The following is a 26,973-nucleotide window of genomic DNA, read 5'->3' as shown; positions in this document are numbered from 1 at the left end:
CTGCTGGTTCCACTGTTCTCATCATCCATATATCACTTCGTTATCAACACTTCCACAACCAACAATGGACCATTGAGGGCACCACTTTTCCTTTGTTGTCGGTGTCGGCTCTGATTTGTTCAAAACCTTTTCATGCCTCTTGTTTTCCACTCCCCTAACTCTTGTTCTGAAGAAGGGTCTCAAGCCGAAATGTCACCTATTCCTTTTCTCTTGATCCGCTGAGTTACTCCAGCATTTTGTGTCTATTTTCTCTTGCAATGTTTGCTTGACTGTTGAGTATTTTTCCAGCTCTCCACCAACATCACTGTGAGTCAGCTGTGGACGGAGACTAAAGGTCATGGAATAAACAAGAGCAAACCAAGCCCTGAACTCTGTATTTGTTCCTCTCCCATAACTCAAAGAATATTGTTTATTTTCCCATAGAAATCTTTGCGGAGTACTGTACATTGAGTAGTTGTGTGCTATAATGGAGGCAGCTGTGGTAAAGTCCTTTGGGAATAATCTTCACAGAGCATAGTTGTTCCCTTTGTTTGCATGCTATAATCAAATGAAACAGCACCGATACTGTCCCTATGAGCTTATCCTGTGGGAGATCAAGCTGTATAAAAAAAAATGTTGTAATCCTGACGACTGTTCTTTTTCATTTTGTACTAAGATTTTAATAGCGTGAAAAGCAACTGGCTTTGGGTTTTTATTTTGTTCAGTCATTGTTTACACAATCCTCCTTGGCTAAACCATTGACTTTAATCTGCGACACTACGGCTTACTGGCATCTCTAAAGTTTAATAACTAGATTTTCAAATGTTTAGACTTTTTTACATTGTAGAAAGATTACTAAACTGTAAAAAAAAAGAAAAGCAAACAAATCAAATTAGGGCACTTGAACGGCTTAACCAGTTTATAGGACAAAGATCTTAAAAAAGCAGGGGCGGTAGAGTTGCTACCTTACAATGCCAGAGACCTGGGTTCGATATTGACTATGGCTGCTGTCTGTACGGAGTTTGCACGTTTTTCCTGGGGCTACGTGGATTTTCTCCAGGTGTTCTGGTTTCCTCCCACATTCCAAAGCCATGCAGGTTTTGTAGGTTAATTGACTTCTGCAAATTATCCCTTGTGTGTAGGATGTGAAACTAGGATAACATAGGGCTAGCGTATGGGGTGATCATTGGTTAACGCGGACTTTTTATCTAATTCTGTTTTTGTTTCATTTTCCCTCCTTGCAGATGAGAATTCTCTCTGTGCCTTTAAGGATCAACTCTGTGGCCTGGTCTTCTCTGCACTGACCGACTCCAGTGCCCAATTACAGACTGTGGGCACCAGCACTTTGGCAGTCCTGGGATCCCAGCAAGGTTCAGATCCTTATACTTTACTATACTTTACTTTTCCCTTTATATTTGTGATAGAACTTTATCAAATTACTTGGGTGAGTGCACGGAATTATTAACCCAGGGTAGGAGAATCAAAAACAGGAGGACATGAGGTGAGAGGTGGCAAGATTTAATCAGAACCCGAGGGGCACGTTTTGCACACGGAGGGTGATGAGCATTTGGAACAAGTTGCCAAAGGACGCAGGTAATATAACAACAAAAGTCATTTGGACAGCTGCATGGATAGGCAAGGTTTAGCGGGATATGGACTAAACACGGGCAAATGGGACTCTTATGGATGGAGCATCTTAGTCAGCATGGACAAGTTGGTCCGATGGGCCTGTTTCCGTGCTGTATGACTTTGACTTTAAATCGCATGAGCTTGAGCCACCTGTGAATAGCTCTCTTGTATCTTGCTTTTGTTGTGTGACCAAATCTGGCTCTAGGTGTGTGACTTCAAATTTCTCCCATGCCCTAGGTTTGCTGTCGCCCTCCGACATTGAGCTAAGCGTAGATCACTTGAACAGACTGATCCTTCAGGAGAACGACCCACAGGTTTGGTGAGTGTATTTGGTTGTTATTCGATCTCAGTCAGCACAGCTATAAGGTTCTTGTTATAACCTTGAGTATAATCCGATTTTCGTCTATCTCAGTACAGACTTTAGACTCTGACTCTGGTACTGTTGCGCTACAATGCTGAAAAATATATTGTGCACTCTGTATTTTTCCCTTTGCTCTATCTATTGTAGTTAACTTTGACTTGATTGTATTTGGGCATCGTATTATCTGATTTGATTGAATAGCACGCAAGAGTCAAGAGTGTTTTATTGTCATGTGTCCCGAGGTGGAACAATGACATTCTTGCATGCAAAACAATGCTTTGTAAAAATTGCCTGCAAAAAAATGCTTTTCCTCCACACAGTACAATAATAAACCTAAACCACTCGCCTTGGGACTGGAGAGTTTAAGTAGATTAGACCTGTACTGTGGCTGCTGCAGTATAATGACATTAATTTTTACTGAAGACAGGATTGCGCTATATATTGACTGCTGCAGGAACTTAGTGGGTCAAGCAGCATCAGGGGAGGGGGAAGGAATTGTTGATATATCTGGTCGAGACTCTGCTCCAGACTCTGGCAATAAAACCTTGGTGCCATCCTTGCTATTCGTGGCTGAATATTTGCTGTTGATTGTGCGTCTCAATTTCACTTTACGTTGGTGAAAATATTTGATCACGCCTCTGTGTCGTGCCTTGGGACACTTTGAAGGTGCTTTAAAAAATGCTGACTTTGTTTAACCTTTCTCTCCTCAGTGCTGCAGCGTTGGAAGCCTCTGCGTCCATATCTGCAATTCATCCCTCTGCCTTCATCAGCAAAATGGTTCCAGCATTGACAAGAGAGCTGAGCACTGGTATATCTCACTGCTGTATTTAATATTTTACTGTATTTAATATTTTACAGTACACATTTAGCATTGCATACATCCCACTAAGCTATACAAAGCTATGTAGTGCTAAAAGACCATTCATAGACCAAGCACGATCCAACAAGCACAATCTAGTTGATTGGATCATGTTGTACAATGGGAGGCCATTTGGTCCATTTTGCCTGTATAGCTGTGCAATGGGAGAGCTGCTAGCTTGCAGTGCCAGAGACCCGGATTCAATCTTGACCTCTGCTGCTCTCTGCGTGAACGTGTGTGACGGTGCAGGCGAGTGACCCGCGTGTTGACTGTGCAACAAGTGACTGGTGCGTTGACATTACAGAGCCCATGGAAATGAAGGACGACGTGGAGCAACCTGCACTGACCAGGCACGTTATGCACCAGCGCAGTGTGCGGGCTCTGGCAGCCATCTCCACCCATCCCAGCGTCGTGCAGAAAACCGTCCCGGTCCTGTTGAAGCATCTGACCGATTTACAGAAAGGTGAGTGTGATGGAACAAGTTCCAAGTGATCGGAGGGGTTGTTGGAAGTTTGAAAACTTTGTTCAAAGTGGCACAGTGCCACAGCTGGTAGAGTCGCTACCTCAGCGACAGGGAACCGGATTCAATCCTGACCGCTCGTACTGTCTGGGTGGAGTTTGCACAGTTTTCCTCTGGTTTGGTTTCCTCTGGTTTTATCCCACATCCCAAACACGTGCGGGTTTAAAGGTCAATTGGCCTCTGTAAATTGTGTAAAGATGAGAAAGTTGGATAAGATAGACGTCAGTCAATGATTGGCACAAAATGCTGGAGTAACTCAGCGGGTCGGGCAGCATCTCGGGAGAGAAGGAATGCGTGACGTTTCAGGTCGAGACCCTTCTTCAGGCTGATGTCAGGGGAGAAGACTGGACAAAGATAGAATGTAGGCAGACAGTAAAACTAGTGGGAGAAATGGGAAGGGGGGAGGGGATGGAGAGAGAAAGCAAGGGCTAGATGAAGTTAGAGAAGTCAATGTTCATACCGCTGGGGTGTAAACTACCCAAGTGAAATATGAAGTGCTGTTCCTCCAATTTGCACTGGACCTCACTCTGACAATGGAGGAGGCCCAGGACTGAAATGTCAGATTGGGAATGGGAGGGGGAGTTGAAGTGCTGAGCCACCGGGAGATCTGGTAGGTTAAGACGGACTGAGTGGAGGTGTTCAGTGAAACGATCGCCGAGCCTGCGCTTAGTCCTGCCAATGTAGAGAAGTTGACACCTGGAACAGCGGATACAATAGATGAGGTTGGAGGAGGCGCAAGTGAACCTCTACCTCACCTGGAAAGACTGTTTCGATCCTTTGGATGGAGGTAAAGGGACAGGTGTTGCATCTCCTGCGGTTGCAGGGGAAAGTACCTGGGGAGGGGGTGGTTTGGGTGGGAAGGGACGAGTTGACCAGGGAGTTCCGGAGGGAACGGTCTCTACGGAAAGCAGACAGGGTGGAAATGGGAAGATATGACCAGTAGTGGGATCCCGTTGGAAGTGGCGAAAATTTTGGAGGATTATATGCTGTATGCGACGGCTGATGGGTTGGAAGGTGAGGACAAGAGGGGACTCTGTCCTTGTTACGAATGGAGGGGAGGGGGAGTAAGAACGGAGCTGCGAGATATCGAGGAGACCCTAGTGAGAGCCTTATTTATAATGGAAGAGAGGAATCCCTGTTTCCTAAAGAATGAGGACATCTCTGTTGCCCTGGTATTGAACACCTCATCCTGAGTGCAGATGCGGCATAGATGGGGGAATTTGAAGTAGGGGATAGAGTCTTTATAGGAGGCAGGGTGGGAAGAAGTGTAGTCAACATAGCTATGGGAGTCAGTAGGTTAGTGATCAGTGATTGGCTTGGACTTAGTGGACCGAAGGGCCTGTTTCCATGCTGTATCTCTGAACTAAATGAAAACCTCTAGTTATTCTCTCTTTGAATAACAATCATAGGAGCTGTTAACAAAGCAGGCAGAATTTTCTGTGTGCCATGGAGAGGCTTGCAAAACCACTTCCCAGTCGTTGATTAGTGAAGGTAATGCAGTGGATAATGGGGTGCATATTCATAGATCTCAGCAAGTGGCAACACAAGTCAATCTAGTGGTAAAGAAGCTTGGTTTCATTGTTCATGGTGTTGAGTACAAACGTTGGGAAGTAATGTTGCAGCTGTATAAGACTTGGGTTGGGTGTGTAGCGTAGAGTTCTGGTTACTGTATTGCAAGAAGGATGTGGAGGCTTTGGAGATGGCATTGACTTGTCAAGATTCTGCCTGGGTTAGAGGATGTTAGCTCCAAGAAGAGGTTAGACAAATTTGGATTGTTTGAGGCTTTGATATGTCAGGCAGTCGGAACCTTTTTCCAGGGTGAAGATGTCAAATTTGGAGGGTATAGCTTCCAGGTGAGAGGGTGAAAGTTTAAAGGAAATTTGAGACAAGTGTTTTTGGAGTGGTAGATGCCTGGACATGCTGCGGTGGTGGAAGCATATACTATAGGTGGTGGAAGCATATACTATAAATTTAACAGGCATTGAGACGGGCAATAGAGGAATAAAGACCTTGTGAGGGCAGATGGGCTTAACTTGCACAAGGACACAAAGGACAAAAAGTGTCCTTTTTCGGAATCAGAAGTTTGGATAGGCACAGACATTGTCAGCCGAAGAGGACTGTTCCAGGAAGAACAAGAAGGCAAAGCAGGGCAAACAAGAGTCCAGAGAGTTAATTGTCATGTGTCCCAGATAGGTCAATGAAATTCTTATAAGCATATTCTGAAGAAGGGTCCTGCCCCGGGATGCTTAATGCTGGCCTCCTCTTTTGCAGAGAGTGCCGACTCCAAGGGAGACGTCGCCATCCTGACGTGCCAGAGCCTGCAGCTGGTGGTGGAGCAGTGCAAGGATGCCGGTGACAGCAGCCAGTACTTCCACCAAATGGTCGTTCCCTGCCTGCTGGGGCTGGCGGTCCAGGCATCGATCCAAGGCAAGTCTCATCACCAGCCACACACGCACACATCAGCAGTGGGAAGTATCTTGCTTAACAGCCCTCTCGACACAAGAGAGAACTGTTTAACTTGACTTGGAGTTTTTGCCGCAGATTGTTGCACTGTTTAACTTTGCGGATGTAATTGTTCCTTTCATCATCCGTTATTATAACAAATTAAATGAGCTACAGTAGTAGTTGAGGCAGGTAACATAACATTTAAAATAGCGTTTATTACCGAAATGCTGGAGGAGTCCAGTGGGTCGGATCTTATCTCTGGAGAACATGGATTGGTGACGTTCAGAAGAAGGGTCTTGACCCGAAACGCCACCTCTCCATTTTCCCCAGAGATTCTATCTGACCCGCTGAGGTACTCCAGCATTTTGTTATTTTAGGTATAAACCAACACCTGCAGTTTATTTTAATTATATTTTATAACATTTACAAAATATTTGGACAGGTACATAGGTAAGAAATGATTTGGATATGGATATAAGGATATGGACCAAATGCGGACAAATGGAACTAGCTTGGATCGGGCATTTTGGTCAGCATAGTGTTATAGACAATAGGTGCAGGAGTAGGCCATTCGGACCTTCGAGCCAGCACCGCCATTCAATATGATCATGGCTGATCATCCACAATCAGTACCCCGTTCCTGTCTTCTCCCCATATCCCTTGACTCCGCTATCTTTAAGAGCTCTGTCTAGCTCTTGGGGCCGAAGGGCCTGCTTCCACGATGTCAGACTCGGACTCTAAATACTAAAGCTCCAATTAAATATGCTATCTGTTTCTGCAACATAAAAAACAAACTGCTGGAGGAACTCAGCGGGTCCAACAACATCAGTGGAGGCTGAGTGATGTTTAATGTCTCGGGTCAAAACCCCATGTCTGTGCTGATGCTCTAGAGTCCAGCATCTGGAGTTCCTTGTGTCTGCCGCAGGTTTCTAATTTCCATTAAACAGGAGGAGGCTAATCAGTGTTCTGGCTTTCTGACAAGAGTCATTCTCCTTGTTCTCTCTCAAATGTTTTCTTTTCAATTATTTATTTATTCAGTATTCTTTCAAAGCTGTTATTGATCCATCGAGAAAGTTAATTTGTTTGGGGTCATTGAACAAGTCTATTGTGCACACACTCAAATTAACCCCCTTGTTCCTTCTGCACATATTAGGTTTGCTCTTTACTGAAACAACCTTGTTTATTCCAGGGATGTTTAGGGTAATGGGGAGAAGGCAGGAGAATGGGGTTGATAGGGAAATATAGATCAGCCACGATTGAATGGCGGAGTAAACTTGATGGGACGAATAACCTAATTCTGCTCTAACTTATGAATTCCAGCTGTTTTTGTTTTTTTTTGTGTTGAAGGTAGGAGGCTAGGAATCCAACCTGTGACTGTAGACTGTCATGGGGACATAGGATCAGGGGTAGGCCATTTGGCACCTCGCCTGCCTTTATTTCAATGTAAAAGAACATAAGGTCCATTTGGAATAATTCGGTGGGTCAGGTGGCAGATGCTACCTGACCCGCTGAGTTACTCCAGCAGTTTGTGTTGTATCTGTGGCGATCAACTGAGTTAACTAACGTTTCAGCTCATTGCCCTTTCATATGAACTAAAAATGTATCCAGAACTTTTTCTGCTAATAATGGGAAGTCACTGACCTGAAAAGTTAAATTTTTCTTTCTCCTCTGATGCTGCGAGACCTGCTGAGTGTTTGAATTATCTTGTTCTTTCAAAATGATAGGATCCGCAGTCATTTGCTTTCCCACAAAGCTGTAGATTTGTAACTCTGGTAATTTATATACTTAGTCACATCTTCTGTATATAGAGGAGGTGGTTTAAATCTTAAGTTTATTCTGAAGCACAGACTGATCAATAACATGACTCCCATCCAATTCAATGAATGTCTCATTGATGTGTCTGAATCTGGCCTTCATCCCAGAGTACACTTCCTCAGCATTTATTATTCTGTAATAACCAATTAACTGTGGGAATGTTAATAGTGAGCACACATAATCCTGGCAGTGGCTCCTGTCCACTTCTGTCATTCTTATTTTTGGTGATGAAATGCACTGCACTTCAGATTTCCCTTTTCCAAAATATGGCTTTGGTGGGACAAGACTGAAGCCAGGAGACACAAGAAACTGCAGCTGCCACATTACTGAGCTAAAAAACCCAAAGTGCTGGAGGATCCCAGCGGGGTCATGCAACATCGTGGAGGGAATGGACAGGTGACGTTTTGGGTTGGGAACCTTCAACGATTTGGGGTGGAGGTATCAAAGATGGGAGGGCATAGGTTTACGGTCAAAGGGGGAAAAAGTTCAAAGATGTGCAGGGCCAGTTGTTTTAGTGGTGGGCGCCCAGAACGTGTTGTCAGACGTGGTGGTGGAGACAGATACAATAGTGGTGTTTGAGGCTTTTGGATGGGCACATGGATGGGCACATGGATGTGTAGGGAATGGAGGGATATAGATCGTTCAGGCAGAGATTACTTTAACTTGGCATCAGAATTGGCACAGATATTGTAGCCCCTGTTCCGATGCTGCTCCATGTTCTACATGTGATTGTTCTTTATTTTGTTTCTGAAGCCTCTGCTGTAGGATGTGGTTCTGAAGTCCCACTGGGGGTCTTGTGTGAAGAAAAGGTCATTGCAGCACTGGGGACTGTGATCAGTACTGCCTACAGTCACAGACAAACAGAGTAAGTGCTCACTATTTCTACACCCAGCTAAATGCAAGGAAATCCAAACAGTTGCCTAACTTCCCATCCCTCCTAACTTCCCCTTCCTTTCTTTTCCTTTGCAATTTCCTTTGCACCTGAATGTCATTGGCTTGATATCTACTGTAGAGAACTGTACAGAACAAAATGGAACAGGATCAAGTGCAGCTATGTTCCACCCATTCCCCTTCCCTCCCACTGCCATGCGCTCTCTGCGATTTAATATTCCTACCAGAAAGCTGACTCTACCACCTGTACAGATCTTCCCCAGGCTTCGAACACTTGGCTTGTGTTCAGCCCACTTACGGGCGTTTGGGGAAACCAGTGGAATGGATTTGCGGGCTGCAGGCATCGAATGGCACATTGAAACTCTGAAGTCGTATTTCCGACGTGAAGTATTGATAGGAATAGAGCCCCACAGTCACCTGGGCGGAATCTATACCAGAGAGCGCTAGCATTGGCTTTCCAGATTTGGTGCAATGCACACAGTGAAAAACATTTGCACTCCCTATTGCACTGGGAGAATGGTACCGCTTGTTTGCAGTCTTTGTACAAATGTTTTGTTTTTTTGCCGAAAGTACAAGCGTCAATGTTGAAACTGGACTTTGAAACCGTTCCTTCCCTCAGGCAGACCAATTGTTCTTCGCTTCCTGTTTCTCCATTTTACAGAAGCTACGACTTCTCTCTGATCTCTCTTTCTTATCAGGAGCTGGGTGTTGCCCCATCAGCAACATGTTCCCCAAACTCTAGCCCACAGAATGACAAAGTGCTGGAGTAGCTCAGCAGGTCGGGCAGCAGCACTGCATAATAAAGGACCAGTTTCACCCTGGTCACTCCCTCATCACCCCTCTCCCATCAAGCAAGAGGTCCAGAAATGTGAAAACGCACACCTACAGATTCAAGGACAGTTTCTTCCCAGGCAACGGAACGATTCTCTTACCAACTAGAGAGAAGTCCTGATCTCCCATCTACCTCATTGGAGACCTGTGAACTATCTTTAATCAGACTTTTCTGGATTTTATCTTGCACTAAACGTTATACCCTTTATCCTATATCTACACACTGTGGACAGCTTGATTGTAATCATTTATAGTCTCTTCACTGACTGGAGAGCATGCAACAAAAAGCTTTTCGCTGTCCCTCGGTACAGGTGACAATAATAAACTAAACCATGTTATCCAGGGATGCTGCTTGGCCCGCTGAGTTACTCCAGCACTTGGTCTTTCTCTGAAATGTCATGGTGAGCGACTACACTATAGTAGACTGCTAAAATTGGACATAGCACAGGGATCGGCCTTTCAGCCCACATTACCTGTGCCAAACTTACCAATGTAATCTCATCTGCCTACACATCGGGTCAAGATATTTCACCAACCATTACCTTGGGTGACCAGAACTGGGAAATAAATACCAACCTTTCCAATGATGCTAGTGTTCCAGTAGTGAATCTTTTTAAAGAAAACCATAGCCGCTCGTACAAATTTGTTTTTGAACATCCTACCATTCAGTTGTATTATTATTATTTTTGACGACTTACCCCAGTGCTTTCTTTCTTGCTTGGTCTCTCCTTAGGCTGGTTTCGAGAACAATCTCGCAGGTCGTTGCCTTGTTTCTTGACGGGAATGACTCCTTCTTGCCTGAAAATAACCTCAGTGGAAAGTTCCACCCTTTTCATGTGAGTACCTCTTTTTGTGTTAATTACCTGGGATCATGTAGCTGTCTAAATGTTTCTTAAATGTTGCGGTAGCATCTATCTCAAATACCTCCTCCGGATGTTTGTTCTATACATCCACCACCATTTGTGTAAAAATAATAGCTGCAGCTCAGGTTCCTGTTAAATCTTTCCCCCTCAACTAAAACATATGTCCTCTGGTTCTTGATTCCCACTACTGTGAATAAAATAGTCTGTGCATTCTATAAAATCACCCCTAATTCTCCTGCGCTCCAGGGAATAAAGTCCTAGCCTGCTCAGACTCTCCGTATAGCTTGTTATTGTTAATTTATTTAGAGATGCAGAAGGAAAACAGGCCCTTCGGCCCACCTAGCCTGCGCCTGGTCTCCCAGTACACATCAACACTCCTACACACTCGGGGCAATTTACAATTTTTACCGAAGCCAATTCATCTACAAACATATATGTCTTTGGAGTGTGGGAGTCAACTGGAGCACCCGGAAAAAACCCATGCGCTCATAGGGAGCATGTGCAAACTCTGTACAGACTGAATCTGTAATCATATTGAACCTGGGTCTCTGGCACTGTAAGGCAGCAGCACTACCGCTGCGCCACTATTCCGATTGTGAACATATTGCTCTATTCTCTGTGAATTGTTATTATCTGGTTTGCAGCACCACTCTGAGGTGTTTCTGAGTACTGCATGTAAAACACTTAGCTGATGTTGGATTCAATCTGTCCCTTTCAATAAGCTGTTCTCGGCCCTCAAAATGGAGGGCAGTGTTTTGGGAGGCGACACGAGTGACTGCAGATTCTGGAATCTAGCACACAAGGAGAGACCATTTGTTGTAGGGATGAGGCTTAAAAAACTCTAAATTTGGGCAATTCCTGATCATTCCATTTGCCAGTGAGCCCGACACCTCAAAAACAGTATAGAATTTAGCCTGTTAACTTAGTGTCGAAATGGGCCCTTCGGCCCCGAGTCTGTGCGGACCAACAATTTACCCCATACACTAGCACTATCCTATACACTACACTTGTATGTAGTACCATGGGTGGCTTGATTGTAATCATGTATAGTCTTTCCACTGACTGGTTAGCACACAATAAAAGATTTTATTTGTACCTCGGTACATGTGATAATAAACTAAACTAAAGATAATTTACAGAACCAATTGGCCTACAAACCTGTACGTCTTTGAAATGTGGGAGAAATCTGGAGCACCCGGAGGAAACCCATGTGGTTGCAGGGAGAACGTACAAACCCCGTACAGCCAGCACCCGAGATCAAGATTGAACCAGAATCTCTGGCGCTGTAAGGCAGCAACTCCACTGCTGCGCCAGTGTGCCGACTTTGAGATAGACTTTGTAGCCTGTAACAAAGTCTCTGAACTTGGTGTCACTGTGTCCTCTCCATCAATGCACGGTGTCCTGATGAGATGGTTCCAGGGAAACCCTGTTTTTAATTTGATCATTGGATGTGTTTGATATGTTGAGTGTTTCACAAATCATTCAACTTGAGCTATCACAGCACTGCCTTCCTTCATCTGTGGAAAGAAAATCCAACAATACACCAATACAAGTTGAAGTCTTCAAATTCTCACCAATATATCCTGACTGGACCAAAGCACTCAGCATTCATGAAGGTTAATGAAGGTTGTTCTTCCAGAAGAGCGGGTAGAGCTGCTGCCTCACAGCGCTGGAGACGCGGGTTCAATTCTGACCTCGGGCGCTGTCTGTGTGTGGAATTTGCATGTCTGCCCTATGACCACGTGGGATCCTCCAGGTGCTCCGATACCATATCCCAAAGACATGCGGATTTGTAGGTTAATTGGCTCTCTGTAAATTGCCCCTTGTGTGTAGGGAGTAGTTGAGAAAGTGGGATAGTGTGAACGGGTGATGGTTGGTTTGAACTCAATGGGCCGAAGGGCCTTTTAACCTGCTGTAACTATTAATCAATAGATCAAATTCAGCCTCGGGATGTAAATTCATTCTGTCATCATACGTGATTGTGAAATTCCAAATGCTTGATGTGAGTGGTGTAACAATGTTTCTCTTTACAGATACCCAGCCCCCCGTGGCCACAGACCCAGTTAATCACTCTTCTGCAAGCAGCTGTTTGTTCTTTGCCCAAGAATGTGAGTACATTATTATTTTGACATGATCTTAATTCCAGTCAATACAAGGTCCTCCTTGGTCTGGTCTGATTGCTCAGTGTCTTTGGAACCAACAGCTGGAAAAAGACGCACAGTGCTGGAGTAACTCAGCGGGCCAAGCAGCGTCGCTTTTTCAAGAAGGGTCCCAACCTTAAATATCACCTTTAGTTTAGATTATTATTGTCACGTGCACTGAGGTACAGTGAAAAGCTGGGTTCAGACAACTGAACTGTCCTCTCACATGCGAGAGAATGGTCCTGACATCCCATCTACTTCATTGCAAATCTTTAATCAGACTTTATTGAACTTTATCTTGCACTAAGCGTTAAACCCTTTATCCTGCATCTGTACACTGTAGGTGGCTTGATTGTAATCATGTATAGTCTTTCCGCTGACTGGATACGATACGGTAAACTTTATTCATCCCTTGAGGGACATTGGTCTGCCGACAGTCACGACACACAACAAGAAACACAAACTTGAAATTAAAAGTGAAAACAAAAAGAATAAGACAAGCGACTGTTGACTGGCTGCCGTATGCACAGCACCATCACCGGAACAAATGAACAAACAAACAAAAACAGACTTATCCCCAGGGCAGAGGAGGCTAAACTACAGTGCCCCCCTCCCCCACACTGGGTTCCCCATTGTTCTCCCACCATCCTTCACGCCTGCCCCCCACGCCGGGTCCTCCATTGTTCTTCACGGTGGCCCCCCCACGCTGGGTCTCCATTGTCTCCCCCTTCTCCCTTGCGCTCATCGCCCGCTGACGCCCCCGCTGCCACTGCCGAGACTTCTTTGGCCCAGCCAGGCCCCGCCACCCGGCTTCACCGCAGTCCCCTGGGAGGCCTTCGGTTGTCGTTCTGGTCGTCGGCGGCATTGTTCTTCGGCGGGTGGTTCGGCCGCGCGCGTGGATCCCCGGTACACTCCCGCCGCGCGCGTGGATCCCCGGTACACTCCCGGCACGCGCGTGGATCCCCGGTACACTCCCGGCACGCGCGTGGATCCCCGGTACACTCCCGCCGCGCGCGCGGCTCCCGGGTACACTCCCGCCGCGCAACTAAAAGTTTTTTGCTGTACCTAGGTACACATGACAATAATAAAATAAACTAGTGTAGATGAGGCATCTTGATCAGCACGGGCAAGTTAGACCGAAATGCCTGTTTCCATGTTGTTTGACTGCCGCTGATTATTGTTATTGACTCTTCGTTGACATAAAGAAGCAGCATAGTGGTAGAGTTGCTGCCTTTTGTGCCAGAGACCCAGGTTTGATCCTGACTATGGGTGCTGGTTGTGCAGAGATTACACTTTCTCCCAGTGACTGCGTGGCTTTTCTCTGGGTGCTACGGTTTCCTCCCACACTCCAAAGACGTAGTGGTTTGTAGGTTAATTGGCTTTGGTAAAAATTGTAAATTGTCCTTTGTGTGCAAGTGTATGGGGGTGATCGCTGGCCGGCGCGGACTCGGTGGGGCGAAGGGCCTGTTTCCACGCTGTATCCCGTCTAAAAGGGATAGGTCAGAGGTAAAATCTCATTGCTGACTTTGCTGATGAAGTTGCTGAGACTGTGCACCTTGTATAATTGTAGGTGGTGGTGCCTCAACAAGAGAGGCTGTTGGCCCAGCTGATCGAGCTGTGTTGTACCAGCAACCACCAGTTCACCTACACCTCAGCTGCCAAATGTGTCGCCGGCCTTATCAACAAGTATCCCGCAGGTGAGAAGGTGGGAGTCTGGTCACTAACGTCCTGCCCGATCTCTGATCCAAACCAAACCATTCTGGATGCAAAAATTAACACACAGTGCTGGAGTAACGCAGTGGGTCAGGCAGCACCTCTGGAGAACATGGATAGGCGATGTTTCGGGTTGGGTCCCCTTCTCTGCCACAGAAGGTAATTGAGGCCAGTTCATTGGCTATATTTAAGAGGGAGTTGGATGTGGCCCTTGTGGCCAAAGGGATCAGGGGGTATGGAGAGAAGGCAGGTACAGGATACTGAGTTGGATGGTCAGCCATAGAAACATAGAAACATAGAAATTAGGTGCAGGAGTAGGCCATTCGGCCCTTCGAGCCTGCACCGCCATTTAATATGATCATGGCTGATCATCCAACTCAGTATCCCGTACCTGCCTTTTCTCCATACCCTCTGATCCCCTTGGCCACAAGGGCCACATCTAACTCCCTCTTAAATATAGCCAATGAACTGGCCTCAACTACCCTCTGTGGCAGAGAGTTCCAGAGATTCACCACTCTCTGTGTGAAAAAAGTTCTCCTCATCTCAGTTTTAAAGGATTTCCCCCTTATCCTTAAGCTGTGACCCCTTGTCCTGGACTTCCCCAACATCGGAAACAATCTTCCTGCATCTAGCCTGTCCAACCCCTTAAGAATTTTGTAAGTTTCTATAAGATCCCCTCTCAATCTCCTAAACTCTAGAGAGTATAAACCAAGTCTATCCAGTCTTTCTTCATAAGACAGTCCTGACATCCCAGGAATCAGTCTGGTGAACCTTCTCTGCACTCCCTCTATGGCAATAATGTCCTTCCTCAGATTTGGAGACCAAAACTGCACGCAATACTCCAGGTGTGGTCTCACCAAGACCCTATACAACTGCAGTAGAACCTCCCTGCTCCTATACTCAAATCCTCTTGCTATGAAAGCCAACATGCCATTCGCTTTCTTTACTGCCTGCTGCACCTGCATGCCTACCTTCAATGACTGGTGTACCATGACACCCAGGTCTCGCTGCATCTCCCCCTTTCCCAATCGGCCACCGTTTAGATAATAATCTGCTTTCCCGTTTTTGCCACCAAAATGGATAACCTCACATTTATCCACATTATGCCATGATCATAATGAATGGCGGTGCAGGCTCGAAGGGCCGAATGACCTACTCCTGCACCTATTTTCTATGTTTAGACTGATTGTAGTTGGGTGGATAAAGATGCAAAAGAGGTGGAGGCAGAACAAAGCCAGACAAGTGCAGAAAGGTCCCGACCTGAAACATCCACGTTCTCCAGAGATGCTGACTGACCCACTGAGTTCCTCTAGAACTATGTATGTAGCTGAAGATTGCAGCATATCCAGTTTCTTGTATCTCAACCCTATTCTCCAGCCTTGAACCATGTGCACAATTTATCATTCTTCATCGACAAAAAGACAGAGACACCATCCATTAGAGTCATAGAGTAATACAGCACGGAAACAGACCATTTGGCCCAACTTGCCCATGCTTGCAATAGGCCCATATCCCTCTAGACCACTCCTGTCTATGTACCTGTCCAAGTGTCTATTAAATGCTGTTATGGTGCCTGCCTCAAACTACTTCCTCTGGCAGCTCGTTCCATATGCTTGTGTGGGGAAAGTTGCCTCTCGGGTTTGTTTTAAATCTTTCCCCTCTCACCTTAAACCTAAAAGAAGGTTTTGGTGTTTACATGCACATCTCCATCACCATCGTTCTGCAGTCGGTTCCCAGTATTCTGGGTAGCAATGGAGACTCGGGGTAAACGGGCTTGTTGTACCGTTCATCCTGCAGCAGAGTAAATTAACACGGCCCTGATGATAAAATGGAGAACAGCAGAGAGGCATGGTTGGTGAAGGTCAGATTGGAGGGATGGGATGCAGACAAACGTAAGGCACGAATGTTTTGCCTCTGTGCCATCTATAATAGGCTGGTGAAGCCAGGAGCTAAACTCCCTGGTTCGCTCTCTTGTAGGTGAACAGTTGGACGGTGTCTTGCGAGACGTGCTGAAGAAGATGGACAATGAGCTCCAGAGGAACGCCGGTGACTGCTCTCAGCCGAGCAGCCGGACACGGATTTTCACCTTGTTGCTCTGGGTAAGGGGATTGTACACAACATCAATTGTGATAGATATTTCTCTCGACTACAAGTCTTTCACAAGCTTTGTAATACATCAAAATGCCTTGCAACCAAATGGGGCAGCACAGCAGCGCCACAGGTAGATCTGCTACCTCACAGCACCAGAGACGCAGGTTCGATCCTGATCTTGGGTGCTTTAGTTGTTTGAGGAAAAAGGCCCTTCGGCCCACTTAGTCCGTACTGCCCAATGATCACCCACATGCACTAGCACCATCCCACACACCAGGGACAATTTTTTCCGTAATTAATAGGCAATTAATCTGTCTTTGGTGGGAGGAAACCAGAGCGTCCGGAGAAAACCCATGCAGTCACAGGGAAAACACACAAACTTTGTACAGACAACACCCGAGGTCAGGATCGATCCCAGGTCTCTGGCGCTGTAAGGCAGCAACTCTCACTGTGCCACCCTGTTTGGTTGCAAAGCATTTTGGTGCATTTCAATGGTTGTGAAAGACTTTTACTGTGCTGTCTGTGCGGAGTTTGCATGTTCTCCCTGTGACCGCGAGGGTTTTCTCCGGGTGCTCCGGTTTCCTCCCACATTCCAAAGACGTGTGGGTTGTAGGTTGATTGGCCTTGGTAAATTGCCCCCTAGTGTGCAGGGAGCAGATGAGAGAGTGTGACAACGTGGAACTAGAGTGAACGGGTGATCGATGGTCAGCGTGGACTCAGTGGGCCGAAGGGCCTGTTTCTGTGCTGTCATTCAATCAAGCTTCCGTGAGGTACAATACGGCTTCCACCATGTAATCTATGTTCTGGTTTTATTTCCTCAGCTAACTAAATCCCTTGTCTTACGATATCATCCTGTGGCTGCCGCACTGACTGATAAGGTAAGTTAGAGTTTCTCCAAGTTGCTTTAGACTAACGCAAGGCCTATCATGCTGACTTGGAACATAGAACAGTGCAGCACTGGAACAGGCTGTTGGGCTCACCATGTCTGTGCTGAACACTATGCCAAGACCAACTCTTCTCCGCTATTTGATCATGGCTGATCTCCTTTTCCCTCTCAACCCCATTCTCCTGCCTTCTCCCCGTAACCTTTGACACCCGAACCTATCAAGAACTTGTCAATCCCCACTTTAAAAAATACCCAGTGACTTGTGTCCACCGCTGTCTGTAGCAATGAATTCCACAGGTTTGCCACCCTTTGGCTAAATAATCTATTTATCGATGCCCCAGTTAAAAGCACATACCTCCAAATTCAGGGACAGTTTCTTCTCGGCTATCATCAGGCAACTTTACAATCCTCTCACCAACTAGAGAGCAGTTTTGACCTACCATCTACCTCAGACTATCTTTAATCGTACTCTACTGGACCTTATCTTGCACTAAACGTTATTCCATTTATCTTGTATCTACACCATGGACGGCTCGATTGTAATCATGGACTAAAAATGCTGGAGTAACTCATCGGCTCAGGCAGCATCTCTGGAGAGAAAGGACGGGTGACGTTTTGGGTCGGAACCCTTCTTCAGGTCAGAAGAAGGGTTCCAACCCGAAAGGCCACCTTTTCCCTGAGATGCTGCCCGACCCGCTGAGTTATTCCAGCACGTTGTGTCTATCTTCAGTATAAATCAGCATCTGCAGTTCCTTCCTACAAATCGATTGTAACGGTGTATAGTCTTTCTGCTGACTGGATAGCAAGCAACAAAAAGTTTTTCACTATACATCGGTACACATGACAATAAATAATAAACTAAACTAGACTCTCATAACGGTACCTGCTTGTATCACAATTTGACATCGGCAAACCGACCTGATTGTTGTTTCTCCACCGCCCGGCCCTGGGTGTAGTTGATGGCGCTGCTCACCGACCCCGAGCTGGGAGCAGAGGCTGCAGACGGGTTCTCCCTGCTGGTCAGCGACTCGACGGATGTGCTGAACAAGGCCACTCACGCCGACGTGCGCATCATGTACCGACAGCGCTTCTTCACCGAGAACGTCTCCAAATTAGTTCAGGGTTTCCACGCGGCCGGTAAAGGTGAGTAGTGCGCTTCCAGTCGCAGTTTGGCTTTGTTTAAAGACGCAACACGGAAACGGGCCCCGAGTCCACGCAAAACCATCGATCACCCGTTCACACTAGATCTACACACTCACCTGGGCCATTGGGAATAACTTTCAGCTTTAGAGATACAGCACGGAAACAGGCCCTTCGGCCCACTGAGTCTGTGCTGACCATCGATCACCTGTACATTTTTTTACTTTTGTAACTTTGTCAGCGTCAAACATGTGACCACTCTCGTGTACTGCCTAGGCCAGGTCAGTTGTATCATTTTACCCGGTTGTATGCAAAACCAAGCAAAACCAACCACTGACCTGGGCCATTGAGGATGAGTTTAAGTGATACAACATGGAAACAGAGCCCTTCGGCCCACTGGGTTCACAGCCGACCATCGATCAGCTGTTTCACACTAGTTTTACGTCATTCCACTTCCTCATCCAATCCCTACACACTAGGGGCAATTTACAGAGACCCATTAACCTACAGACCCGCACATCTTTGGGATATGGGAGGAAACCAAAGCACCCAGAGGAAACCCACTCGATCACAGGGAAAACGTTCAAGCTCTACACTGACAGCACCCGAGGTCGGGATCAACCCCGTGTCTCTGGCACGGGGAGGTAGTGACTACCCGCTGCACCAGTCAGCGGGTGTTTGGAAACGCAAGGGATGGAACAGTATGTTAACAGGCACTTGGGTACCCGTCACTGAAAGGCTATCAGTGCAAATCAGGTGGCCAAAAATGCTGGAGAAACTCAGCGGGTGAGGCAGCATCTATAGGAGTGAAGGAATAGGTGACGTTTCGGGTTGAGACCCGCTGACTGGATAGCACGCAACAAAATGTTTTTCACTGTACCTCTGTACACATGACAATAAACAATAAACTAAACTAATCTCTCATAATTGTACCTGCTTGTATCACAACTTGACATCTGTGAACCAACCTGATTGTTGTTTCTCCACCGCCCAGCCCTGGGTGTAGTTGATGGCGCTGCTCACCGACTTAAAGAAGGGTCTCGACCCGAAACGTCACCTATTCCTTCGTCCATAGATGCTGCCTCACTTGCTGAGTTTCTCCAGCATTTATGTCTACGTTCGATTTTTCCAGCATCTGCAGTTCTTTCTTAAACAGTACAAATCAGGTTGTCCACTGTCCTGGTGTCAAGTAGCATTTTTTCCCAGGTGGGAGTGTCTCTAACTGTATCCTGGGTGTCAAAGCAGTGCAATGACCAGCTCTGTGAACGTATGTACGCAGTGCTCAAGGGAATCTGAATTTAATCTGAATACAAGGTTTTAGTTTCTGAAACCGGAACTTGTTTCTATTCATATAATGAGAGGATGTTGCTATTGTTGTAAACCACCATTGTATTTGGAGGGAAGTTAGTGCTGACTGGCACTGCATGAAACAAGCAAAACACCAAATACTGAACGAATGCAACGGGTCAGGTGGTATCTGCAAAGAGAATGGACAGAAGCTTCTGGTTGGAACCCTTCTTCAGACTAACTACAATCAGTCTGAAGAAGGCTCCCGACTTTAAGTTTCTGCCCATTTCCCTCCATAGATGCTGCATGACTAACTGAGTTCCTCCAGCACTGTGTTTAGCTCAAAATTCCAGCATCTGCAGCTCGGAAACCAATGCCCTGTCTGTGACTAGTGGTCCCCAATAACCATCTCTGAACATGAGGGCCCTGCTTAGCTCTTGGCACTGGTAAGCTCCAGAGTTGATACGGACAATCTAATGTTCACGACTGCCTTTGGTTTGTTGCAGATAACAAGTCGAACTACCTGAAGGCGCTCTCCCATGTGTTGAACAGCTTGCCGAAGCAAGTTCTGCTGACACAGCTTCCATCGGTCAGTACCACGTGGTCTATCCAAGGACATGGAGGCCATTGGGCCATCTCCTGTGTGTCTGAGCTTATCATCCTTAACTTGAACCTTTTTCTTTTTTCCTCTGATCTTCCACCTTCAGCCCGTAGCGTAGCACAGCCCATCAGGCAAACCAATCCCCTTTTCACAAACTCCATCTAAACTTCATGCTGTCTTTACAAGGCGACCAGCATAATCAAAGACCAGTCTCACCCCGGTCACTCCCTCTTCTCCCCTCTCCCATCAGACAAGAGACACAGAAGTTTGAAAACGCACAGCTCCAGATTCATGGACAGTTTCCTCAGATCGCGACCCCAAAGGCCATCTGTTCCTTTTCTCCAGAGATGCTGCCTGACCTGCTGTGTTACTCCAGCATTTTTTTTTTTGTCTACGTACAGTTGGTTTCCCAGCTGTTATCAGGCAACTGAACTGTCCTCCCGCAGGTAGAGTGCAGTCCTGAGCTATCATTGATCAGACTTTATCTTGCACTAAACGGTAATCCCTTCATCTTTAATCTGTACACTGTGAATAGCGTGATTGTAATCATGTATAGTCTTTCCGCCAACTGGATTACACGCAACAAGAGCTTTTTACTGTACCTCAGTACAGGTGACAATAAACTAAACTTATGTGAGCAAATTGGATGAATGTAAAAGGTGTGAGAGTGGGTGCCTCCATGCGCCTGTGTGCTAGTCCTTACCCGACTGCCACTGGCCAAGGCTTGGTGGTCCTGTAACATTGGAGGCCACCTCGGTTGGGTGAGCGTGCGATGCTTCTTGCGCTGGAGCCTCCGTTTGACGCGTGCTTACCTTTAACCGTTGCTCCTTTATCCTCAGCTGCTGACGTTGTTGCTGGAGGCCTTGTCCTGCCCAGACCAGGTGGTCCAGTTGTCCACTCTTGGATGCCTACATCCTCTGCTGCTGGAAGCCCCACACATTATGGGTTTGCACATAGAGACGCTGGTGAGCAAGATGCTCCATCTGACCACGAGCCCTGCCATGGTACGTGCAGAGAACCGCACCACTCCCACCTTGATCCAATGCTGCTCTTCTTTCCTGCACGCTTTCCAAGCTTGTTGTTCATCCCACCTTTACGTAGCATTGTTAATCTGGGATCCCTTCTGGGGCCGAGTCCAAAATCGCACATTCACAGTTAATTCTAGGCCATCTGAAGACTGTGTTGTGATTTGACCCATCTGAATTATTTTGCTATATAATTATATTGTCTTGAAACCAAGAATTGTAATGCTTGTTTACAAAAAGGACACAAAGTGCTGGAGTAACTCAGCGGGTCAAGCAGCATCTCAGGACAATATGGATAGGTGACCTTTCGAGTTGCGATTCTTGTATCTATCCATGCTTTCCAGAGATGCTGCCTGACCCGCTAAGTTACTCCATCACTTTGTATCTTAAAAAAAAAAATATTGGGTAGAATATTGTAAAGCTGTGCACAGATAGGGAGGGGCATTGCTGGTCTGGATAAAATTGCAATGACTTTGTTTCTGGACTGAAGTTGGACCAAGTGATCGGGAAGTGGATTAAAGTACGTGTATTTTCAACTGTCTGTGCTGGGTAGACCTTTTGACCCTTCCAAATCTTGCTCTCTGAATCTAGCATAAATCTTTTCAGCCCGTTGTACTGTGCTGCAGTCATACAGCACGGAAACAGGAGACCCTTCAGCCCAAATCATCCATACCGACCAAAGTACCTAACTCAGCTTGTGCCTTACTGAGTGTCATAGGAAACGGGCTCAAATAGCCCAACATGTCCCACCTGCCTGCGTTTGGCTCATATCCATCTAAACCTGTCCTATCCATGCACCTGTCTAGATTTTTCTTAAACATTGCAATCGTACCTGCCTCAAATACCTCCTCCGGCAGCTCGTTCCATACACCCACCATTCTTTGTGTAAAAAAAAAAAAAAAAGTTAACCCTCGGGTTATTATTAAACCTTTCCCCCTCTCAAAACAGGTTCTCAGGTTCACAATTCCCCTACTCTGGGTAACAGGCTAATTCACCTTACCTATTCCTTTCATGATTTTGTACACTTCTATACGATCATCTCTCAACCTCCTGTGCTCCAAGGAATTGAGTTCTTTGACAGAGCTCTTCTGTTAATCCTGCCACCTTGGAGCTTTGCAGCTACTTCCCAATTTCCTTTTTGCAAGTTCCCATTGAATCAAATTCCTCTGCCCTTTCAGGAAGTGGGTTCCAGACCATAGCAACATCATGTCAACCCATCTCCCCATATCCAGTTTATTCTTGGCAGCTATCTGGCATCAGCAAAAATGATTTTATATTTGAACAGTCAGCCAAGCTTTATTTTTTACCCTTTTTGTTCGCTTGCGCTTAATTTTTGTAAGCATCAGAGAAGAGATGGTTTAATGGAGTACCTCAGTTGGTCGGAACCCTTCTTCAGACTGATTCTGAACCTCGCCCGAAACGTCACTGATTCCTTTTCCCCAGGGATGCTACCTGAGCCGCTCAGTTACTCCAGCATTTTGTGCCTATCTTCGGTATCAACCAGAATCTGCAGTTCCATCCTACACATAGAGATATGTTGATGTTCGGGAAGATCTGATGTTCTAGGTGTGGTATCATTGAAAGGATTGTCTACTCTCTGATGTTGGTCTGTCTCTGTTTTACTTGCAGAAAGTCCGCATTTCCTCTTTGCAGTGTATGCATGCACTGACGAAACTGCCCTCGCATGTGGTAAGATCTGCATAGTTGTTCCACCTCTCACTTCATTCACTGACCTTGCAATTTTGGGAGCGCAGTGGCGCAGCAGTAGAGTTGCTGCCTTACAGCGCATGGGACCGGGATTTGATCCTGACTATGGAGTTTGTACGCTCTCCCCGTGACCGCATGGGTTTCCTCCAAGTGCTCCAGTTTCCTCCCACATTTCAAAGACGTGCAGGTTTGTAGGTTAATTGGTCTCTAAATTGTCCCTAGTGTCAAGGAGAGAACAAGTGTATGGGTGATTGCGGTCAGCATGGACTCGGTGAGCCGAAGGGCCTGTTTACACTCTGTATCTCTAAAGGTATAGGTGGGCATGTTTCCTATTGCCTTGTTCTGCTGGCAGATCGAGTCGGAGTCATAGAGTAATACAGTGTGGAAACGGGCCCTTCGGCCCAACTCACCCACAACGGTCAACAATGTCCCAGCTACATTAGTGCCACTTGCCTGCGCTTGGTCCATATCCCTCCAAACCTGTCCTATCCATGTACCTGTCCAACTGTTTCTCAAACGGTGGTATTGTCCCAGCCTCAAATTCCTCCTCTGGCAGCTCGTTCCATACACCCACCACTCTGTGTGAAAAAGTTACCCCTTGGATTCCTATTAAATCTTTTCCACTTCACTTTGAACCTATATCCTCTGGTCCTCGATTTCCCTGCTCTAGGTAAAAGACTCTGTGCATCTACCCGATCTATTCCTCTCATGATTTTATACACCTCTATAAGATCTCCCCTCATCCTCCTACGCTCCTTGGAATAGAGACCCAGCCTATTCAACCTCTACACCCTCTAGTCCTGGCAACTTCTCAGTAATTTTTTTCTGAACCCTTTCAAGCTTGACAATATCTTTCCTATAACATGGTGCCCAGAACTGAACACAATATTCTAAATGGGGTCTCACCAACGCCTTATACAACTGCAACATGACCTCCCAACTCAATACTCTGACTGATGAAGGCCAAAATGCCAAAAGCCTTTCTGACCACCTTATCGACCTGCGACTCGACCTTCATGGAATCATGCGCTTGTACTCCTAGATATAGGATAGAGCACAGCCTTGCTGCGCTACTGTGTTGAAGGCAGCCTTGGACTTAACCTGCTTTCCTTCTGCAGATTCTTCCCCACAAGGCCCGTGTGATCCAAGCTCTGGCCAAACCCTTGGACGACAAGAAGCGGCTGGTGAGGAGGGAGGCGGTCGTAGCGCGGGGAGAGTGGTACGTGTGGAACGGAGGGAGAATAATCCCTCTGCTTATTGTCCTTGAATGTCCAGTCTTTTTACTGCGGTCACAGGTGGGAGGGCAGGATTGTGTACCAAATAGCTGACAGCAAGTTTCCCCCACTGCTCTGTAATGTCCTAGAGGTATACTGCAGAGAAACTGGCCCTTTGGCCCACCTTGTCCATGTTTTGCATACTGGACTGTGCCATGTTCCTGTGTAGGAAGGAACTGCCGATGCTGGTTTATACTAAAGATAGACACAAAATGCTGGAGTAGACTCTACCCTTCCTGAAGTCATCTGTTGCCGGCCCTGATATATTCTGGTCTTTTCTCGCCTACAGTCCCCCTCCCCCTCCCCCTCCCCATCTCTATCTCTGTCTGACAAAGGGTTCTGACCCAAAATGTCACCTATCCCATTTGTCTGCGTTTGGCCCATATCCCTCTAAATCCTTCCTTTCCATCTACAGACTACTCGGAGTAAAACATTTGCCCAGAGTTCTCTCTGAAATCTCTCTCCTGCAGCCCGTAAAAGTTCAATGTTCTATTTCCATACATTTGGAAACCGATCACTCTTGTATTGTTTCGCGGAACAGGAAAGAATTATTGGTCAACTTTTTTTCCCCTTTCTCCCAGATCTGCCAAAAATAATAGTTATACAGAGTGGAAAGGGGCCCTTTGGTCCAACTTGCCCATGCTGACCAACATGCCCCATCTACACTAATCCCACCTGCCTGCCCATATCCCTCGAAACCTATCCGATCCATACGCCAGTTTAAATGTTTGTAAAATGTTGTGATTGTACCTGCCTCAACTACCTCCTCTAGCAGCTCGTTCCATACACCCACCATTCTTTGTGTAAGAAAAAAAAAGATGCCTATCAGTTTCCTATTAAATATGTACCTGTCTAAATGTTTGTTTATCATTGCGATTAGTACCTGCCTCAACTACCTGCGGGCTGTGTTTCAGGTTTCTTCTTGGGAGCCCGGGCAGGTGATGTTTGCCCCGACCAACTGATCTGAGAGAGGACAGGGACAATCAGCTGAAACCCAGCCTTTCCCCCCATGTTTACAGCCAGAAACCTGTTCGACGCAACGTTCAAAACCAGAGGGAAATTGAACCATCTCTCACAGTGACTGACGCTTAACCGATTGTTTAATAAACTTATTACAAAGCACATTTTTCATCGAGCCCTGTGGGCTATCGATGGCCAGTGTTAGGAGTGTGAATGCCCCAACCCCCTGTAGGATGTAAAGAAGCAACCTCGTGATCTCTGAGCAACTCACTTTGATTGTTTCAGTCATCGACCAAGAACCGGAGAGGAAAAAAGCCAGCACACTTCCGGGCAGCCTCATCAAGCACTTGGGCCATTGCCTAATCAGAGCCGATAGATAAATCGACCTCGGAGCTGTATCGGGAAGGACCATGCCCAATATCAGCAATTCCAGGAGGGTTGGAATAACGTCTTTGGAACAATGGATACCTGGGTGACAGTTACAGGCAGCATGCTAATCATTGTTTTTATATTTAGATCAGTGGGCAGCACAGTGGCGCAGCTGGTCGAGCCGCTGCCTCGCGGTGCCCGTGACGTGGGTTCAATCCTGACCTCAGGTGCTGTCTGTGTGTGGAGTTTGAACGTTCTCCCCATGACTGCGTGGGTTTCCTTCTGGTGCTCCGGTTTCCTCCCACGTCTCAAAGATGTGCGGTTTGCTGGTTATTTAGCCCTCTGTAAATCGCCCCTAGTGTGCAGGGAGTGGATGAGAAAGTGGAACCAGTGTGAATGGGTGATCGATGGTCGTTGTAGACTCGGTGAGCCGAAGGGCCTATTTCCATGCTGTATCTCCGATAGAAAAAGAGAAATCCTAGCAGTGAGACTGAAATCGAGTGAAAGTGAGAGACTTTGAAATCCGGGTGCTGAACTTGCTTGGTTTAACTTGCTGGTCGCCTCCAGCAATGTTGATCATGAAGACTTGGATGGGTGCACGGTTAGGAGTGACCGTGGTGTTCCAGCGTGTAATACAGGGGGTTGCTGCTTGGTTGAAGCTGCTTTGTGTTGGCCGCTACTCTTTACGACAGCGATGTTTATTACTGTGAGTGAGCAAGGTGTGAAGTGCGAACAAGCAGAGTTTGTGCTGGACAGAAGGTTTGTCAGTCAGGCTGCATATACAGATGACAACACCTCTAACCAGAGTGGAAGGGTCCTGGCACAAAGCATTGCCTCTCCCATTCCCTCCACAGATGCTGCCTGACCTGATGAGTTCCTCCAGCACTTTGTGGATGTTACAGAATTACTGCCAGCACTGTACAGATACTAGGCAGTATCTAGATTAGTTAAAGGGTGCCCTTCAGACCATTTGTAACTGTGTTCCAGAGGCTGTTGGCTTGTATTTTCCAGTGGTCTGCTGGCTTGCAGCAGGGAAGGTCGTGTCCAAGGAAGGATTCCTTGGTCTGCTCCTCGTCCCAGCCAATTCTTGCAGGGAGGGACCCTTGCTCAACGCTTGCTTCCATGTTTGACTGGTATAGTTACAGCCTGCTCTGTGCAGTGAGCTTCTTCTCCAGAGAAGAAAAGAGGTGGTGTGACTAACTGGGTTCCAGCTATCTAGTTCACAGAATGGATGTGATTTGTAGTTGGCTACACAGCTGATGTGAATTTAACTTTCAACTGGAGGAATAATGAACATATGAAAATTAAAGATGGGTTTCCCCGAAAGGATATACTTTAATAAAGACTGCCAGTGTTAAACGATGCTTGTCAGTGGGTTGTGTTGGCTGTTGTTGGGATGTGGAACATGGGGGCTGCTACTGCTAATGTCAATTTAAAAAGCTGCTCAGTGTCTGCATTGTCTTTCATGAACGTGCTGTTCCAGCCACGACAATCAACGAAGCACATTAAATGTATGAAATGGTTATTTTACATACGGCTGATTCCCACAAGCCACAATGGGTCATCATATCATACAGCGTGGAAAC

The 26,973-nt window shown here is 46.5% G+C and overlaps 1 protein-coding gene across 2 annotated transcripts in view; it reads left to right on the top strand.

Moving 5' to 3' along the window:
- The window catches only part of mms19 (MMS19 homolog, cytosolic iron-sulfur assembly component), a 55,236-nt gene extending 28,490 nt beyond the window's left edge, over nucleotides 1-26,746 (top strand). Inside the window, exons 15-31 of one of the 2 annotated variants that reach the window (XM_055647067.1) lie at nucleotides 1,224-1,349; nucleotides 1,846-1,927; nucleotides 2,680-2,777; nucleotides 3,133-3,291; nucleotides 5,620-5,775; nucleotides 8,362-8,473; nucleotides 10,064-10,166; nucleotides 12,227-12,301; nucleotides 13,905-14,031; nucleotides 16,025-16,146; nucleotides 16,960-17,016; nucleotides 17,981-18,167; nucleotides 19,958-20,040; nucleotides 20,892-21,056; nucleotides 22,707-22,766; nucleotides 23,903-24,003; nucleotides 24,973-26,746. In XM_055647067.1, the coding sequence (XP_055503042.1) occupies nucleotides 1,224-1,349; nucleotides 1,846-1,927; nucleotides 2,680-2,777; nucleotides 3,133-3,291; nucleotides 5,620-5,775; nucleotides 8,362-8,473; nucleotides 10,064-10,166; nucleotides 12,227-12,301; nucleotides 13,905-14,031; nucleotides 16,025-16,146; nucleotides 16,960-17,016; nucleotides 17,981-18,167; nucleotides 19,958-20,040; nucleotides 20,892-21,056; nucleotides 22,707-22,766; nucleotides 23,903-24,003; nucleotides 24,973-25,000 (1,841 nt within the window). In that variant the 3' untranslated portion in view covers nucleotides 25,001-26,746. The remainder of the gene's footprint in view (nucleotides 1-1,223; nucleotides 1,350-1,845; nucleotides 1,928-2,679; nucleotides 2,778-3,132; nucleotides 3,292-5,619; nucleotides 5,776-8,361; nucleotides 8,474-10,063; nucleotides 10,167-12,226; nucleotides 12,302-13,904; nucleotides 14,032-16,024; nucleotides 16,147-16,959; nucleotides 17,017-17,980; nucleotides 18,168-19,957; nucleotides 20,041-20,891; nucleotides 21,057-22,706; nucleotides 22,767-23,902; nucleotides 24,004-24,972) is intronic. The other variant, XM_055647066.1, reaches the window with a different exon arrangement.
- The last annotated feature ends 227 nt before the right edge of the window (nucleotides 26,747-26,973 follow it).

Source organism: Leucoraja erinacea, chromosome 15 (genome assembly GCF_028641065.1).
Source record: "Leucoraja erinacea ecotype New England chromosome 15, Leri_hhj_1, whole genome shotgun sequence".
Lineage (NCBI taxonomy): Eukaryota > Metazoa > Chordata > Chondrichthyes > Rajiformes > Rajidae > Leucoraja > Leucoraja erinaceus.
Note: the sequence above shows the minus strand (reverse complement) of the source record. Positions and strands in the feature narration are given on the sequence as shown.